The following is a 20,662-nucleotide window of genomic DNA, read 5'->3' on the forward strand; positions in this document are numbered from 1 at the left end:
AGATGGTATTCAGGTCCGACTATGGTCACTACGAGTTTCTTGTGATGTCTTTTGGGCTTACAAATGCCCCAGCAGTATTTATGCATCTAATGAACATTGTATTCCAGTCATATCTTGATTCTTTTGTCATAGTATTCATTGATGATATATTGGTGTACTCATGCAGGAAAGCCGATCATGAGCAACATCTGAGGATTGTACTTCAGACATTGAGGGAAAAGAAACTATATGCCAAATTCTGCAAGTGTAAGTTTTGGCTTGATTTTGTGGCATTCTTGGGGCACGTAGTGTCCAGTGAGGGGATCAAGGTAGATCCGAAAAAGATTGAGGCAATTCATATTTGACCCAAACCATCTTTAGCTATTGAGATTCGGAGTTTTCTTGGCTAGGCTGGATATTATCGTCGTTTTGTGAAGGGTTTCTCGTCCATTGTTGTACCTTTGACTAGATTGACCCAGAAGGGTACCCCATTCAGGTGATCTAATGAGTGTAAGCAGAGCTTTCAGAAGCTCAAGACTGCCTTGGCCATAACTCCAGTTCTAGTTTTGCCTTTAATATTGGGTTCTTATACGGTTTATTGCGATACTTCAATGACTGGTATTAGGTGTGTCTTGATGCAGAAAGGTAGGATGATTGTTTATACTTCGCACCAGTTGAAGCCCCATGAGAAGAACTACCCCGTTCATGATTTAGAGTTGGCAACTATTGTACACACACTGAAGGTTTGGAGGCACTATCTCTACGGCGTGCCTTGTGAGGTATTTACAAATCATCAGAGCCTACAACACTTGTTTAAGCAAAAGGATCAAAATTTGAGGCAGCGGGGGTGTTTAAAGCTGTTAAAAGAATATGACATCACCCTTTTGTATCATCCGGGGAAGGCCAATGTCGTAGCCGATGCCTTGACTAGGAAGGTCGTGAGTATGGGTAGACTTACATATATTCCAGTTGGTGAGAAACCGCTAGCAACAAATGTCCAGGCCTTAACCAATCAGTTTGTGAGGTTAGATGTTTCAGAGCCTAGCCGAGTTCTAGCTTGTGTTGTTCTCGGTCTTCTTTGTATGAGCACATCAAAGAGCGTCAGTATGATGACCCCCATTTGCTTGTCCTTAAGGATACAGTACAACGCGATGATGCCAAGGAGGTTTTTATTATTATCTGTTCATATCTCTACGCCGGTGGGCGATAGTATTATTGTGGACCATGTATATCGGTCGTGTGTAGTGACCATTGGGAGTCTGGAGACTAGAGTTGATCTTTTATTGCTTAGTATGGTTAATTTGAATGTGATCTTGGGTATGGATTGGTTTTCTCCATGTCATGCTGTTCTAGATTGTCACGATAAGACTGTGACATTGGCGATGCCGGGGTTATCGAGGATTGAGTGGAGAGGTTCTCCAAACTATGTTCCTAGTAGAGTGATTTCATATTTGAAGGCCCAGCGGATGGTTGGGAAGGGTTGTTTATCTTATTTGGTCTTTGTGAGGGATGCTAGTGCTGATACTCCCACTATTGATTCTGTTCCGGTGGTGCGGATATTTCCGGATGTATTTCCTGCAGACTTGCCGGGCATGCCGCCCGACAGGGATATTGACTTCGGTATTGACTTGGTACGGTGTACTCAGCCCATTTCTATTTCACCGTATCGCATGGCACCAGCTGAGTTGAAAGAATTGAAAGAGAAGCTTCAAGAACTCCTTGATAAGGGGTTTATTCTGCCTAGCGTGTCACCTTGGGGTGCACCAGTTCTGTTTGTGAAGAAGAATGATGGAACTATGAGGTTGTGTATTGATTATAGGCCGTTGAACAAAGTTACAATCAAGAACAAGCATCCTTTGCCGCGTATTGATGATCTGTTTGACCGGCTTCAGGGAGCGAGGGTGTTCTCCAAGATTGATTTGAGGTCTAGGTATCACCAGTTTAAGATTTGGGACTCAGATATTCTATAGACAGCCTTCAGGACCCGTTATGGTCATTATGAGTTCCTTGTGATGTCTTTTGGGCTGACCAATGCCCCATCAGCGTTCATGCATCTGATGAACAATGTATTTTAGCCTTATCTCGACTCGTTTGTTATAGTGTTCATTGATGATATCCTGCTATACTCTCGTAGCCAGGAGCAGCATGCCCAGTATTTAAGGAATGTGTTGCAGCGGTTGAGGGAGGAGAAGCTTTATGCCAAGTTCTCCAAGTGTGAGTTTTGGCTCAGCTCAGTGGCATTCTTGGGACACATGGTGTCCAGTGCGGGTATTCAGGTGGATCCGAAGAAGATCGAGGCGGTTCAGAATTGGCCCAGGCCGTCCTCAGCTATAGAGATTCAGAGCTTTCTTGGCTTCGCCGGTTATTATAATCGCTTTGTGGAGGGTTTCTCGTCTATTGCATCGCCCTTGACCAAATTGACACAAAAGGGTGCTCCTTTCAGGTGGTCAGATGAGTGTGAGGAGAGCTTTCAGAAGCTCCTTGACCACAGCTCTAGTTCTAGTTTTTCCATCAGCTTCAGGCTCTTATAAAGTGTATTGTGATGCTTCTCGGATTGGCATTGGGTGTGTATCTGTGCGGGAGGGTAGAGTGATCGCTTATGCTTCACGTTAGTTGAAGCCTCACGAGAAGAACTACCCTGTTCATGATTTGGAGTTAGCTGCCATCATTCATACATTGAAGATTTGGAGGCATTATCTCTACGGTGTGTCTTGTGAGGTGTTTACGGATCATCAGAGTCCCCAGCACTTGTTCAAATAAAAGGATCTAAATTTGAGACAGCGGAGATGGTTGGAGCTGTTAAGAACTATGATATCACCATTATGTATCATCCCGGGAAGGCCAATGTGCTGGCCAATGCCTTGAGTAGAAAGGCGATGAGTATGGGTAGTCTTGCATTCATTCCCATTGGGGAAAGACATCTTGCAGTTGATGTTTAGGCTTTGGCCAACCAGTTCGTGAGATTGGATATTTCGGAGCCTATTTGGGTTCTAGCTTGTGTGGTTTCTCGGTATTCCTTATATGATTGCATCAGAGAGCGCCAGTATGATGATCCCCATTTGCTTGTCCTTAAGGACACGGTTCAGCAAGATGATGCCAGAGATGTTACTATTGGGATGATGGGGTATTGAGGATGCAGTCTGCTTCCTTGACCTTACTTCATACTCATGCCTTCACCGATTTCGGTGGTTCTTACTACTCGACTCTTATGTGTTTGCACCCCCTTTATTCATAAACAAAAATGGTTAATGTGTCTTCCAGTTCTGGGGCGATACCTAATCCTGCTCCTTTGGCAGTGTACATGGCTCCCCATGATGGTGGGGTTGTCAATGCCATAGAAGATGAAAGCTTTCCTACGGTAGAGAAAATAATTTCCCGTAGCGATAAGGCTAGAAGTGACTTCTCAAAGCTACACGAGGATGACCCTGAGGCCGTAGATTCTGAGATGGATGCGGCTGCCCTTGCTAATTTCATGGCGAAGTTCAAAATTCCAATCCACATCGATCTTGTCCGGGCTGGACATGATGTGATGCAGATTCATCGCCCTGGATATTGCGCGTTCTATGCATATCCATTCCATGTGGGCTATTCATTTCCCATTCTCCCATTGGCAGAGGAGTTCTGTTGCTACTATGGCGTCTGCTAGGCTCAGCTTTCTCCTTATTTCTACAAGCTCATACTCATGCTGTCAAAGTACGCAGAATTGGCTGGCCGCGGGGTCTCTCTTCGCCACCTGATGCACCTTTTCGCGCTGAGGTTTTATAGAGGGATGATATTGCACCATCGTCACCGTGGAGGCAAAAGTTTGGTAGTAAAGATGGATGATAAAGAGAATCGTCGATTTAATTACTTCTTTGTCAAGACTGAGGACGTGGTGGCGAATGCGAACAGATTTCCTGAGGCATGGAATTATGCTCGTAAGTATTTTTACTAAGTGTTCATTTTGCTCGTTCTGGTCATAGTCTAACTGTTCTGTCTTTTTCTCCTTTAGCTGAGACCAAGTCCCCTCCATTGGTTGGGGATATTCATGAATGGGTTAGCCATATTTTGCCCCATACATTATGGATTCGTGGGTGGCCGGCCTTTTTCTAGAAATTTGGGCCCAAGCTTTCAGTAATCGATGAGTTTGTCCATTCATATAGTGACTTTTTACTTATACCGTCCTGGCCGTGTGGTGGCGTGTTCGTCATGGCTTTGATAGTTGATGTTCTAATCGCTTTTGCAGGAGGGTTTTCGAATAGGCGAAAAGCTCCTGCTCCGGCATTCTGTAAGATGAGGTTCGTTTCTGTTCCTATTGCTGCGGTGAGACCTGCTCGATCGTCGACTACTGCGATGAGTGTCTCAAATTCGCCTCTACGTCATCTAGTTGACGAGGACGATGAGGAAGGATCATCGTCGACTATTGATAATCCGCTTCTCCGCAAGAGGCGATCTGTCGCTATCGGCGAAAGAAGTGTCCGCGTGGGAAGTTCGATAATGGATAGTTTCATCATCAGAGAAACGGCGACTATAGATCTCAGAGTTGGTGCCGAGCAGCCGTCCACAATCCTACCGCAGTCGGTAGCCGAGGGATGTACTTTGCTCCTTGAAACCGGAACGGGTTTTGAAGGGTCGGCGGCGCGGATACCCGGCGCCTTACAAGGGATGATACATCGATCTCTTTACCGACTGAGGGCCCTTCCTCTCGGGTTGACAACAAGGGAAAAAGTGTTGCCAAAGAGGATTATAAGACGGGCTCCGATCTGGACGCCGAGGAAGTTAGGATGATAGGGGAAGGACTTACCCGGCCTAAGGTGAGGTTAGAAGGGAGCATGCGGACCATTGCGACCGGGACCTATTAGTTGATACAAAGGAAGTGGTCCCTTCTTTTGGCCCACTCAGTTCCTATATGGAGGGTAAGACCCTCGAGAAGCTGAAGGATTCCACTTTGTCGAAGAGCATAGCCGGCCTTGCTCTTAGGGTATGTTTGGTATTCTGTTTCCTTATTCGTTTTTTATGTTGATTTTAAATTTGTTCTTACCCGCTCTGGCTTTCTTTTCAGACTGTGATCTTGGAGATTGAAAGTTCCCGCCGAGAGGATAGGCGTAAGGCTATCTTCCAAAAGATGGAGCAGAAATATCGCGAATATAGTGATAAGCACCGTGAGCTTTGTTGGCGAGTTGGTGGTAGTAGCAACTTCCAGGCCCTCCGAAACAAGCTAAAGGAGAAGGATGACGAATTGGTGAAGGTCATCGGAAAATAAAGTGAGCTCGAGGCTGCGTTGAAGGACAAAGAGGAGGGGCTCGAAGTGAGTAGGGCGGTTGAGGCCCAGTGCGTCGACCTTCAATCCCAAGTGGTCTCGCTATGTGCCGAGCTGGAGGAGTGTCAACTTCGAGCGGCCGTTTTGAGTGGCGAGGTCACCGAGAAGGTAGCAGATTTAGAGAGGGCAGAGACGGCCCAGTTATCAGTTACGCGTAGAGCTGCAGCTTTAGAGGACGCAATCTGTGTTAATTGTTCTGAACAGGATTGCGCCATGGAGATGGCTAGGCTCAGAGAGGATCGGCTTGATGAGCGGATTGGGGAGTTAGAAAAAAAGACTGCAGACCTTAGTGATCGAGTTATTGCCCTCGAGGCCGAGAAGGCACAGTTATTGGCTTAGTCATCCTCCTCTTGTACTGCTTTTCCTGATATTCCTCGGGATCTGTATGAGGAATGGATTCACGCTGAGGCCCAGATGGACATATTTAGGGATCTGATTGGGATGGGGGCTGTTTCGGAAGCCGACTTAGCGAATGCACGTGCTAAGGCACGTGAAGCTCGGTTTGCTTGTGGCTATGACCTCGCCACACCACAAGCTGGTGATATTGAGGAAGAAGTGGAAAGGATTGAGCAGGATGCCTAGTACGACGATGAGTATCCTGGCGGTGAAGGTGGAGAAATGGGTGGAGATGGTGCTGCTGAATTAGGTAGTACGTAGTTGTTTTTCTTTCTTTTGCTTGCAATTCTCATACATACTTTTGCTGGTATTTGTTTTAGCTTTTGTAAGGAATATATTTGGAGCAAGAAATGTCATTTTAATCATAAAAATTTAGTTTTAGCCATGGTCATGGATTAGCAGGTGTTAATTCGAACGTGGTCGAACGTAACCTGTATTGAGTTGGTTCCAGCGAGGTCGAATGTGAGTCGATTCGAACAAGGTCGAATGCGAGTTAATTCGAACAAGGTCGAATGTAAGTTAATTCGAACGAGGTCGAATGTAGTTTAATTCGAACGAGGTTGAATGGAGTTTAATTCGAACGAGGACGAATGTAGTTTAATTTGAACGAGATCGAATGTAGTTTAATTCGAACGAGGTCGAATGTAAGTTAATTCGAACGAGGTCGAATGTAAGTTAATTCGAACGAGGTCGAATGTAAGTTAATTCAAACGAGGTCAAATGTGAGTTAATTCGAACGAGGTCGAATATAAGTTGATTGGAACGAGGTCAAATGTAGTTTAATTCGAACAAGGTCGAATGTAGTTTAATTCAAACGAGGTCAAATGTAATTTACTTAATTATGTCCGGGGGCCAGGTTGATATTGAGGCGATGTTGTTCTGGTGAGAACATGGGCGGACTTCATACATTTGTGTTTTGCTCATACTTGGAGAAATTTACATGTTTTTTGGGCTGGCATTCCAGTCCTAGTCTATATAGTCCCTTCATTGGGTGACCTGGAGACGTGTTGAGAGGTTGGGCAATGAACTAACCGTCCGGTGTCTCTTTCTGTTCGCATTTCTACTTGGAAGTTTTCCCCTTGTTGCCTCGTTAAAAACCTCCTCGAGAAAACCCGATTGGGACAAAACTCAAGTCAAGGAAAAAGAGTGCGACTTGGAGGATGTTTTTTCTTAAAAGTTGAAATACTTGAGGTGGGCGACGTTCTAGTTGTTTGGCAGTAGTTTTCCTTCCATTGTTTCTAGTTGAAATGACCTTTTATTTGCTGTTGCCATGATTTTGTATGGGTCATCCCAATTCGTCCCTAGTTTGCCTTCTCGCGGGTCTTTACTTGCTTGTGTTTTGGCCTTGAGCACATAGTCCCCGACTTTGAGTGGTCTGATCTTGGATTTTTTGTTATAATAGTGTTATGCCTGCTGTTTTTGGGCGACCATCCTTATGTATGCCATATCTCTCCATTCTTCGACTTCGTCGAGCTCTTGCCTTCTGCTGTCATCATTTCTCGGCCCGCTCTCATGGGAGTATCACAAACTGGGCTCTCCGACTTCGACTAATATTAACACATCAGTCCCATAGACTAAGAGTAGGGTGTCTCTCCTGTACTCGTCTTTAGCGTTATACGATAGGCCCAAAGCACTTCTGGTAACAGCTCCAGCCATAATCCCTTGGCGTCCTCAAGCTTTTTCTTCATGATGTTCAGTATTGATTTATTGGAGGATTCCGCTTGCCCGTTGCCCGCGGGGTGGTATGGTGTGGAGAGTATTCTTTTGATATGCCACTTCTCAAAAAAATTGGCGACCCAAATTGGGGTCCGTTGTCGCAACTGACCTCTTTGGTAGGCCGAAGCGGCACACAATATTTTTCCATATGAAGGCAATCACTTCTTGTTCGCATATTTGGGCGAATGCTCCTGCTTCTAGCCATTTTGAAAAATAGTCAGTTAAAACCAAACGAAATCGTACGTTACCTCGCCCCGTAGGGAGGGGGCCGACGATGTCCATTCCCCATTTGATGAAAGTCCAAGGGGAGGTGACCGAGTGGAGATGCTCGCCCGCTTGATGGATCATTGGGGCATATGTTTGGCATTATTCGCATTTTTTTACAAAGTCTGCGGCCTCTTTTTCATGGTAGTCCAGTAGTAACCTACCCGTATGAGACATCTGACCAGAGCTCGATTGCTTGAGTGAGCTCCGCAGTGGCCTTCGTGGACTTCTTCCAGTACGCGTCGCGTCTGATTCGGGCCTAAGCATTTTGATAGGGGGCCTCCATACTTCCTTTTGTATATGTCGTTGTGAATGATATTGTACCTGGCCGCTTGCATCCAGAGCTTCTTGGTTTCCTTTTTATCATCTGGGAGTACGTCGTCCTGTAACTATGTAAAAATACGGTTGCGCCAGTCCCAGGTTAGATTTATGGTCCTTACCTCGATTTGATCTATCGATGAGTGGAGGAGGGTGACCACGCTTCCTTCTTCGGTTATGCTTTTAGTTGTTGCCGCTAATTTGGCAAGGCCGTCTGCTTCGATGTTTTGTGCTCGAGGGATTTGGTCGAACTCGGGCAATAGTCTGCAGATCTCGGTCTGGTATTTTTATAACCTTTGCTCTTTGATTTGGAAAGTCCCTGTGACTTGGTTGACGAGAAGTTGAGTCGCAGCGTAGGATGACTCGCCTCGTCCCGTACTTGAGTGCTAGCCTTAACCCTGCAATCACGGCCTCATACTCGGCCTCGTTATTAGTTATGTTCTGGCACCTTATGGACTGGCGAACTACTGGGACTTCGAGTACAAGTCCCAGTCCAGCCCTTGACGCATTGGAGGCGTCATCGGTGTACAAAATCCATATATCTTGTGTTTGCGGAGAAGTGTGGGAGGTTTCTTTTTTGACTTCGGGCATTATTTTTGCGCTGAAGTTAGCGACGAAGTCGGCGAGGACTTGTGATTTTATCGGCGTCCGCGGTTGATATGTGATATCATGCTTGCTCAATTCTATGGCCCACTTAGCTAATCTTCCTGATAGCTCGGGCTTATGAAAGATGCTTCCCAAGGGGAAAGTTATGATTACCGAGACCAGATGGCATTGGAAGTAGGGTCTAAGCTTTCGTGAAGCTATGACCAAGGCCAAGGCCAGTTTTTCGAGGTGAGGATACCTTGTCTTGGCGTCGACTAGGATTTTGCTAATGTAATAGATAGGAGATTACGTACCTTTATTTTCTCGGACTAGGACTGCACTCACCGCTACTTCGGATACGGCGAGGTAGACAAGCAGACGTTCCCTTAGTTCTGCTTTGGCAAGCAATGGTGGCGATGATAGGTAGGCTTTTAACTCCTTCAGGACTTGAACGCACTCAGATGTCCATAGGAGGTCGTTGTCCTTCTTGAGCATGCAGAAAAACTTGTGACATCTATCAGATGATCGTGAGATGAATCTTGACAAGGCAACAATGCGACTGGTCAGCTTCTGAACTTGATTTTTGCTGGTTAAGTGTTCCGGTATTCCCTCAATGGCTTTGATTTGGTCGGGATTAAACTCAATGCCTATTTGTGATACTAGGAAGCCCAGGAATTTTCCTAAAGTTATGTCGAACGCACATTTCTCAGGGTTTAGTTTCATCCCATGTCGCCTGAGTATGTCGAAGGCCTCTTTCAGGTGGTCGATGTGATCTTCTTTCTTTTTGGAATTGACAAACATGTCGTCTATGTAGACTTCCATGGTCTTGCCAAGTTGTTCTTTGAACGTTTTGGTCGCCAACCTTTGGTATGTCGCCCCCGCATTTTTCAGTCCGAAGGGCATCACCCTGTAGCAGTACATTCCTTGGTGGATGATGAAGGTGGTCTTCTCCTGGTCCTCCTCTTCCATAAGGATCTGATTGTAGCCCGAGTAGGCATCTAAGAAGCTCAGCAGTTCATGCACGACCATTGCGTCAATGAGCTAGTCAATGTGAGGTAGCGGGAATGAATCTGTGGGACATGCTTTGTTTAAATCCATGAAGTCTACGCACATCCACCACTTTCTGTTCTTCTTTTTTACCATGACCACATTGGCGACCCACTAGGGATATTTTGATTCCCTGGTGGAGCCGTTTTCTAATAATTTTTCGACCTCCTCGTGGACTGCATCGTTTATTACGGAATTGAACTTTCGCCTAACCTGCCTTATCGGGGGTAGAATGGGTCGACGTTGAATTTGTGCGTGGTGACCTAATTCGGGATACTTGGCATGTCTGCATGGGAAAAAGCAAACAAGGCCGCTTTAGCAGTTAAGAATTGATGGAATTTACGTGGTCTTGAAGCTTGCGACGACATAGGCTTTCTTGCCGTGGTCGTTTTCATCAAGTTGGACGGGGTCGAGGTCTTATACGGTTGATACCGTGTCGTCTATTATTTCAGGATCTCTGATGACGTCTGCCTTTTTATCACAGCTCGACGTCGACATACTTAATTGCTATGCATCCTCTGCTTTTCCCTTCATTTGTTGGGTGTATGTACAATCCTGGGCGATGCGATAGCATTCTCGAGATGTGTGTTGTTCTCCTCGAATGTTGAATACTCCTCATGGGGTTGGAAATTTGATAAATTGGTACAAGCTAGAAGGGATAGCTGCCATGACGTGTATCCAAGGTCGACCTATTACAGTGTTGTACGTCGTATCCTGGTCCATGATATGGAATGTGGTTTCTAGAATGACGCCACCGGCCAGGACGGGGAGTATGATTTCCCCGAATGTTCGTTCAACTGCATTGTTAAAACCTGTTAGCGTGATGCAGCGCGGTACTATCTTATCCTCGAGTTTCATTTGTGCAAGTACTCGAGGATGGACAATTCACGGGCCACTCCCATCGTCCACCATAATGCGTCTTACATCTGTATCTAATATTCGTAAAGTGATAACGAGGGCATCATAGTGAGGGAAAACCAAACCGTGGTTATCTGACTTATCGAAGATGATACTTTCTTTAAGTTTCTCGTACCGTTCATGAGTGATTAACTGTTTGAGCTTGTGGGTTGTGGCGAACTTTACGTTGTTGATCGAAACGTCGTCTCCGCCCCCGATGATAATGTGAATGGTGCGAGTCGGTAAGGGTGGTTTCGGCGGTCCCTGGTGTTGTTCACGTCCTCGAGAAAAGTTGGTCCTTCCTCGGTCACACAACAATATTTTGAGGTGTCCTTGATGAAGCATGTCCATGACCTCTTGTCTTAGGGCGATACAATCCTCAGTTTTGTGACCTCGCTCTTGGTGGAACTCGCAGAGGGCATCTGATTTTCTAGTGCTTGGATCTGACCTCATCTTTTGTGGCCACTTTACTTTTGGTCCGAGCTTCTTCAATGCATAGACTATTTCTGAGGGTGACACACAAAATTTGTGAGCGGATAGTAAAGAGGGCATACCTCTCTCGTTCCGGTGAGTCCCTGTCCTTGGCCTAGATGGGCCCTCTTCGTAGCGGGAGAGGGGCATGATGGCACTTTTGACATATGGTTGATCCATTTCTCGGTTAGATCATGGAGCTGCAAGATCTCTCTTGGCATCATTTTGACGATCCTTCCTGGTTTCGGCTTGTACCGAGGTCAATCGATGAGTTGGCCCATTCAGGTCGTCTTCGTCGGCACGGACCTCAGCACAGTAGGCGTTGTGTATTTCATCCCAAGTGGTTGGAGGATATTTCATAAGTTGGTTTAACAGTTTTCTGGTCGCCCTCGAGCCATTCATGTTCAGCCCATTCTGGAAAGTTGCTACAACCATTCCTTCTGATACATTCGGTAAGGTCATCCTTACTCTGTTGAATCGAGCGAGGAAGTCCCTCAATCCCTCTCCGAGTGATTGTTTGATGGCAAATATATCGTTCACTCTTGCCTCCGCGTTTTTAGCCCCAACATGGGCCATTATGAACTTGTCGGCCATCTCTTCGAATATTTCAATGGAGCGCGCGGGCAGCTGTGAATACCAAGTCAATGCTCCTCCGGTAAGGGTCTCGCCGAACATTTTCAACAAGATGGAGGAGACTTGTTCTTTGGAGAGATCATTGCCCTTTACCGCAGTGACATAATGATTACATGATCTTCGGGGTCGGTCGTACCATCATAAATTTTCAGATAAGGTGGCATCTTGAACGTCTTGGGTATGGCATATGGGGCGGCTTCATCACTGTAGGGTTGCTCGACTAACCGACCAGCGTCTCTTTTTGGAAATATTTTTGGGGCACCCGGTATTTTATCGACTCTTTCTTGGTGTTCTCTCATTTGATCCCGAAGCATTTTATTTTCGTTTTCCATTTCTTCCATTTTCTTCAGAATGGCCGTGAGGGTGTCATTACCTGCATTATTAATATTGTGAGTGATACCTGTTACTGAAGGGGGAGGGTCGTGCTGTTTGGTCATTGCTGGTGCAATGCAAGTCCTTGCATTTTCTCTAAATACCTCCTGAGTGGGTTTGTTGAGGATGCCGGTCAGCATATTTGTCAGCCAAGCTTCGAGTAGCTTCTTCACCGCTGGTGGCGCCTCTTCCGTTGTGGACGTGGAAGCTCCTTTACCGCGGGATGTTGCGATACTGCTGTGAGGGAGGGGTGATCCACTTCGTCGGGGAGAGGTGTTAGGCGTTATGCCTTCGCCTTCTATTTCGGAGACCTCATTGATGGTGTTTAAGAGGTTGGTAGTGAGATTGGCCACTGCCTTCATCCTTTCTTCTCCCTTACCTGCCATGTCAGATCTGGGTGTACAAGGAAGTAGGAGCTTCTCTTCTTCTTTTTTGTGAATTGTGCCAGTTATAGATCTAAAAGAAACTAAAGTTTTAACTAGACTATCCTCACAGACGGCGCCAAATTGTTTGACCAAAAAATATAGACTTTTGATTAAATTAATTAATATTGTATGACAAAGGATTAAACCTAGTTAATGATAATAACTTCAGATCTATAATCAATTAACACCAATCACGTAATAGCAGCGTTGAGAGAAGATTAAATGTGATGTACATTCAATATTTCAAGATCATTAATGATAGGGGAATATCAAGCAATAAATAACGATAAATGGCATTAAAGTAAATAAGGAGAATGATTCACCCAATATTGAATGAGGTGGATGATTCTTCTTTTTGACAATGATGAATGATAGACAAATACTAGAATGTTGGGACCCTTCTCGGATCTAATGAAAAAAGTATGGAATAGTAGATAATCGAATCTCTTTAGAAAGGTAGTGATTGTCTTTTATCTAGAGAGAAAGTCTGCTTTTCAAAGAATATTTTTATCAGAGAATATTACATCCCCCTCTCTCCCTATCTCTTTTTCTATTTATATGGGACATTACTCAATCAATCCTAAAAGTACATACACCAAGAATATTCAATAAAATATTTTTTTGAATATTCTATTATAAAAACTAGCTGTTAGCACTCGACCTCGGTCGTTATTGACTACTCGGTTACGAGCCCTGTCATTTACTAATCGACCTCGATTACATCACTTTCTACGATACTGCTTCATGTCAAATCTTAATGAAAGCAGATTTTGACCCATACAATAATATGACAAAATTGCTTCCAAAGAAAACATGGCTCTTATAGTGAAATATCGTTAGACTGTTATAGAAAGATCTGAATTTATTTATAAGAATAGTGTTTTTTTCTTTTCTTTTCATATCTAAGGAGTAAAGCAACCATGAATAGAAAAGGCTTAGTAACTATATATCAAAGGAATGGTGTTTTTTCTTTAAATATGGATAAAAATTTGTGAATATAGAAGATTAGATCAATTAACAAAGGTTATGGTGGAGTGGTAAGCAGAGGCGGACCTATGTGTTATAGTAAGGGGTCACCCACTACTAGAAATCCGGTAAAGATCGATCAAAAAACCGACCAACATTGGTCGGTAATGGCCAAAAACTGACCAAAACGCGATCATTTACGTGTGAACGGTATTTTTATGGTCGGAAAGGAATACCGACCAAAGTTGGTCGGAAATTACCGACCAACTTTGGTCGGTCAATTAAATTCAAAAAAAAATATTGTAAAAAAAAACCGACCAAAGTTGATCGGTATTTTAATTATGTAATAAAAAGATTCACTATCTGGGAATCGAACCGGGGTCTGTACTATGGCAAGATACTATTCTACCACTAGACCATTGGTTCATTTTGTTTTAAGACTGTCTTTTATTTGATTTATACTCTTTAATTATATTTTTGCACGAAAATAACCGACCAAAGTTGGTCGATTTTATTAAAAAGTAAAATTACTGACCAAAGTTGGTCGATTTTTTTAAATGATCCGCCGAATTAACCGACCAATTTTGGTAGGTTTTTTTAATATTAATTTTTATTTATTTTAATTGAAAAACTAACCAAAGTTAGTCGGTTTCTTGAAACATAAATTTCGCGGGACTCAAAAATAGTTTCCCGCATTTTTGCGCCAAAGAAAACCGACCAAAGTTGGTCGGTTTCGTAAAAAAAAAAAAAAATTAAAAAATATATTTTAAAAAACCGACCAACTTTAGTCGGTTTTTTGGTCGATTTTTTGACCGACCAAAGTTGGTCGGTCGACCTTGGTCGGTTTTTGCCGAATTTCTAGTAGTGACCGAACCCTGTAAGCTTCGGGAGAAATTTTGTATATGTATATGTCTATATCCTTAAAATGATTAATTTAAAGCACGTGGCACCCTGAATACTAGAAGCCTTTAGGGGCACTAGATGAGCAGAATAACGTGTTCTCGTCGCGTAAAAATCTTGGATCCGCCTATGATGGTAAGTACTTCTTCGTCCTTAATCAGAGGTTTCGACTTCGAGCTCCAGATATAAACTATAGACTCGTCTTTATAGCACCTTTTAATAAGACTATGACTTCATCTGATTTCTCTATAAATACTCCTCAAGCTTTCGGTTCTTCTCCATTGTTCAGTTTCTTTCTCCACATCACAGAAGTGAAAACAAAACAAGAAGAAGAAGAAGAAGAAAAATAAAGAGTTTCTGTCAAATTAAGTCCAATAGGGAAAATGGAGCTGTTTAGAAAAAGCTCTTTTCATTGTGCTTTGCCAGTTTTCATATTATTGGTTTGCTTGTTTATAATTTTATCTAACTATGTTGTGTTTGCTTTCAATTATGACGTTTTTACGTGCTTCCAATCCTCAAAAGATGCTAATATCACTTCTAACTACAGAACTGGTTACCATTTTCAACCCCCCAAGAACTGTATGAATGGTACGTTTCTCTCCCCTTCCACCCACCCCACCCCCTCTTCTGTTGTTGCTTTTGATATGTGTATATATATATATATATCCATTTTTTGCTCGGTATCGGCATTAGGATCCACTAAATTCGGCATTGAGGGGTAATTAGGCGTCTAACAAAGTCAATTCCATAACTAGGGCTCGAACCCGAGACTTCCGATTAAAAATGAAGGAGTACTTAACACTTATTCTGTAACATTAAACAATAGACATCCTACTCCTCTAAACTCATTTGTATTTTTAAAATATCTATTTTACCCTCGATCTTATTAGCCTTCATCTACTTTTTTTTTTTTTACTTTTTTAATATCACAATATTTTCTTATTCTATGTTATGAATTTACCTATAGTGAACATAAAATTTAAAAAAGGTGAAAAACAATAATCAATCATATACTTATTGAAGTTAGAATAATGAAACAAATGGGCGCAATTAAAATATTAGAATAACAGATCTTATTAATATCAATCAAATAAAATTTAGTTCAGTAATATAAAAAAATAATTAAACATAGAGGTAGATTTTCTAAGAAATTCCTAAAAGATTATATATTTATAACTTAGAAAATATTTTGTTAATGAAAATAAATATTCAAAGATATATACAGAACAACAACAACAACCCGACCTTACCCCTACCCTGGGGTAGAGAGACTGTTTCCGATAGACCCTCGGCTCCCTCCCTCCAAGAACTCCCCACCTTGCCCTTGGGATGACTCGAACTCACAACCTCTTAGTTGGAAGTGGATGGTGCTTACCACTAGAGCAACCCGCTCTTGTCCGAAGATATATACAGAAACATGTAATAAAGAATAAAAGAGAAAGTAAAACTTAAATATATAGATAATATTAATGTAACGATAAAAAAGAGTAACGATAATTGTTTTTGCAAATTCATAAAGGTATTATTCTAGTTAAATTTTATTGAGTTTTAATTATATAATTTATCATAAGATATTAAAATTGGTAAAATACTTAGGCTAATGATAAAATACATCTTATATAATATTAAAAAAAATAGAGGAGAAATTGAAAATGTCAAGGGTAAAATAGAAAATGCATATGATAGGAGGAGCGAAATATATATTATTTAGTGTTGGAAGAGTGATTTGATTTTTAAGATAAAATTAGGGGATGAAAATGATTTTTACACTTTAATAGATAGATCCTACTGAAACACGTGTGAGTTCCAAAAGCAAAAAACGAAAAAGGAACCAGCTCCCTAATAATGAGTACTTATTATACAAGTAAATACAATTAGAGGACACTAATTGCAACCCCCTACTTGGGAACTGTCGGCCTATTGCTTTAATTACTTATACTCTCACTCCGTTCACTTTTACTTATCCAATATTCTAAGTGACATTTGGACATAAGAATTGTAAAATTCCAAAATAGGAAAAAAAAATACAAGTGAAAATGTTATTTGAAATTTAGAGTTACGTTTGGACATGAATATAATTTTGGGTTGTTTTTAAAGTTTTGTGAGTGATTTGAGTGAAAATTTTGAAAAACAGTTTTTTGAAGTTTTTCAAATTTTCGAAAATTTTCAAAATGCATCTTCAAATGAAAATTGAAAATTTTATGAACAAACGCTGATTTCGAAAAAAAAGTGATTTTTTTGTGGAAAAAAGAAAAAAATTTCTTATGTCCAAACGGGCTCTAAAAATAGATTTTCACTTTTACTTGTCACTTTTCGCATATCAAGAGAAGACAATTTCTTTTTTTCTGTTATACTCATAGTATTAATTACTCATTTCAAATCATTTTTTCAAATCCACTAAAAATATGTATCAATTAATATGGGTATTATGGTAAATTATGCACTTCATTTATTATTTCTTAAGGAGTGTTCAAAGTCCATAGTAGACAAGTAAAAGTGAATGGAGAGAGTAATAAATTACACCTACTTTCTTGGAAATACCAGTTGAGACATACGTAGAACTTTTGCTAATTTTTTCTTATTTTTTCTTAATTATATTATATTTGTGTGTGATATGGGCAGAAGGGGTTGGTAAGAAGGATCTTGTCCCCATCAGCAACTTACAATATTTTAGGGAAGACAAATAATAATTTTCTGCATTTCCTAAATTTTTGTAATTTCACTTTTCATTTGTTTATTATTTGATTATTCATCAATATTAAATTATGCAGATTTAGTACTCACATTCAATTGTTTATTTACAAATTTTTTTAATTTTTTTCTTTATGGTCTTTCTCGATGCCTTCAAACATACAAATAGACCCCAATGGTGAGTCAGAAATTTTATCTTCTTTTTATATATATAATTTAATCACCAATTATTCATTTATGATACTGATTTTTCATGTAATTACCAACAGCACCAATGTATTACAATGGAGTCTATCATCTATTCTACCAGTACAATCCAAAAGGATCAACAATGAACAACATTGTTTGGGCTCATTCAGTCTCAAAAGACTTAATCAATTGGATTAATTTAGAGCCTGCAATTTATCCATCCAAACCATTTGACAAATATGGAACATGGTCTGGTTCAGCAACTATTCTCCCTGGTAACAAGCCCATTATTTTGTACACTGGAGTGGTAGATGCCAACATGACCCAAGTCCAAAATTACGCCGTCCCGGCCAACTTATCCGATCCATATCTCCGTGAATGGAACAAGCCCGATAACAACCCGTTGATCGTCCCGGATATCAGCATCACCAAGACCCAATTTCGTGACCCGACAACAGCTTGGATGGGCAAAGATGGTCATTGGAGAATTGTGGTAGGAAGTTCAAGAAACCGTGGTGGGTTGGCAATATTGTATAGAAGTAGGAATTTCATGAAATGGATCAAGGCTGAGCATCCACTTCATTCATCTGCCAAAACAGGAAATTGGGAATGCCCAGATTTTTTTCCTGTTTCCTTGCAAGGTTCTAATGGTTTAGATGCATCGTACAACGGAAAATATGTTAAGTACGTTCTCAAGAATAGCCTTCCTGTTGCCGCGTTTGAGTACTACACAATTGGTACATATGATGCCAAACAAGATAGGTATATTCCAGATAACACTTCAGTCGATGGTTGGAAAGGATTGAGACTTGACTATGGCATTTTCTACGCGTCTAAGTCGTTCTACGACCCTAGTAAGGACCGAAGAATCGTGTGGGGTTGGTCTTATGAATTAGATGGTCTCCCCAATAATGAAAACAACAAAGGATGGGCTGGAATTCAGGCTATCCCGCGTAAAGTATGGCTTGATTTCAGTGGTAAACAATTAGTTCAATGGCCTATTGAAGAATTAAAAACTCTAAGAAAGCAAAATGTCCGATTGAGCAACAAAAGGCTGGATAATGGAGAAAAGATTGAAGTTAAAGGAATCACAGCGTCGCAGGTTTAGACTTTTTTCTAGTTTTTAATTTGCAAGCATTTTAAATAAAATTTTCTTCACAAGTTAAGGCTAAGTTGGGACATCTATTGAAATTGCCAGGCTGATGTTGAAGTGACATTCTCCTTCTCTAGCTTAGACAAGGCAGAGCCATTTGATCCTAGTTGGGCTGATCTTTATGCACAAGATGTTTGTGCAATTAAGGGTTCAACTGTTCCAGGTGGGCTTGGGCCATTTGGCCTTGCAACATTGGCTTCTCAAAACTTAGAAGAATACACACCTGTTTTTTTCAGAGTGTTCAAAGCTCAAGAAAATTTTAAGGTTCTTATGTGCTCTGACGCCACAAGGTTTGTTTTCTTAGAACTCCATCCCTACACCTCCTAAAAGAGAATAATTTTTATCTAAGCTACTCGGACTCTCTGAAAATACCGTCTTCCAAAAGTAGTGTATTTTTGAAAGATCCAACACAGGTATGGCAGCATTTTGGAGGGTCCGCGCAACATAGCTCTTGGTTCACCCAAAACTATAACTATGGCGTTTAACCAAATATAGTTTATCAATAAAACTGAACATCAACACAACTTAAAATCTCTAGAAATCAACTAACCTCATAATTCACCTTTATTGACAGGTCTACCACTCAACATTATAATGCAATGTGCAAACCCTCATTTGCTGGATATGTAGATGTGGACTTAGTGGACAAAAAGTTATCTCTTAGGAGTTTGGTAAATTTTGTTTCAGCATCTTTTAGTGAATGTGCTCTATATCTACTCTCTCTTTTAACTCTTTTTGTTAATTTTCCACTATGTATATGCTTGCAGATTGATAACTCAGTAGTGGAAAGTTTTGGTGCTGGTGGCAAATTATGCATAACATCAAGGGCTTATCCAACATTAGCAATTCACGACAAAGCACATTTATTTGCCTTCAACAATGGTACAGAGATGATCACAATCGAGACTCTAGATGCCTGGAGCATGGATACACCTAAAATAAACTAAAAAGTTGTGAGAAATAAACTTGGGAAAAATAAATAAACAAATAGATAGATTGATTGATAGATAGAGAGACCTTTTCCCAGGCATTTGATAAAGTAGGATCTACAAGTCCTAAAGAACTTATCAAGAAAAGACGAAGTTTCTATAGAATTTATCACTATAGTATCTTTGTACAGATTATTGTTCTAAATTAATGAGAAGAATATATTATTCTTCAAAATAAAGCATATTTGCTTTCTTATTAAATTGTGCATTTACCGAAATTATAAACTATTTTGGTATTAAGAAATAAAAAAAAAAATGGAATCTCATATTACGAAAGGAAGGTTGTGTCCTATAACAAGAAAGAAAAAGAAAATAACAGGAAAGGCAAATCAAACATAATGGAATTAGTAAAACACCCCTCCAATTTGCAAGAGCCTACCTTGAAGTTTCCGAATTTGCAAAGCCCACCTCATCTAAAATTTTATGCTACATGATTAAGGTCACGTAAATTGTAAAACCTCAGTGAAGACTTTGTGTTCCTGAACTTCTCCTCATAATGAAAAACATCACCTTTCTTCTAAATTGAATGCTAATTACATTTAGATCATCAAAGAATTATTTCCCTATTTTTTCCCTTTCTCTCCTTTTGGGTACTTTCTCATAGTCGGTTAAGTTGGAGAAATCCTAGAATTTCCCTAGAATTATAAATAAAATTTATCCTTTGGCTTTAATTCTTAACACTCAAAAAATCATTATGATGGTTACTAGTTGATGATGTTTACCTACCTTGGATAGCATACCACAGTTTCTAATAAGTTAATTTACGACATAAGAAAAGATGAAGCTATTGCTCATAATAACCATTGCTACCTGTGCTCTTTTTTAGATATCATAGCATTCAAATCAACTTGAATGTATCTCAGCTATTTTTCTAAGTATTTGTATCCTTCCTCATAAAGGTATCAAATAACTCCTCATTGAAAAAAGGTATCAAATACCTTGTACTTGCATGTTGCTCAACTATTGCACCAAGTATTTGTATCCTTCCTAGTAAGGTACCAAATAACTCTAACCAAGGCTAGGGCGGCGAAAAAATTAACTGACTTTTTTGCACCATCCAAGTTACAAAGGATCAAAAACCATGCTCATTGATATCTCCTCTCCTTGGCCTGATCAGAGTTACTCATTCGGCCTGATCAGAGATATTAATGATCACAGCAATCAGAAGGCAAATAAAAACCAACAAAGTACTGCCACTGTCCCTTCAGATACACTGGGTTACTTTCTTTCAATTGCCTCATGAAATGAAAATAGAAAATAAAGGCACCAGTAGAATAAAGAACCTATTGATGCAACAAGGCTCCATTGGCAGAAGCATAGGGCTCTGTCACCGCAAAAAAAACCACAGATTTAGCAGGATTCCCCTCACATG

At 40.9% G+C, this 20,662-nt stretch overlaps 1 protein-coding gene across 2 annotated transcripts; it reads left to right on the plus strand.

The window, feature by feature from the left end:
* Positions 1 to 14,651: 14,651 nt before the first annotated feature.
* On the plus strand, positions 14,652 to 19,458 carry LOC107773961 (beta-fructofuranosidase, insoluble isoenzyme 1-like). 2 transcript variants are annotated; one of them, NM_001325172.1, is given in 6 exon segments: positions 14,652 to 14,856; positions 17,129 to 17,137; positions 17,229 to 18,250; positions 18,347 to 18,591; positions 18,876 to 18,972; positions 19,069 to 19,248. In NM_001325172.1, coding segments are annotated over 6 exon segments (1,758 nt in total).
* The last annotated feature ends 1,204 nt before the right edge of the window (positions 19,459 to 20,662 follow it).

This window comes from Nicotiana tabacum, chromosome 10 (genome assembly GCF_000715075.1).
Source record: "Nicotiana tabacum cultivar K326 chromosome 10, ASM71507v2, whole genome shotgun sequence".
Classification (NCBI taxonomy): domain Eukaryota; kingdom Viridiplantae; phylum Streptophyta; class Magnoliopsida; order Solanales; family Solanaceae; genus Nicotiana; species Nicotiana tabacum.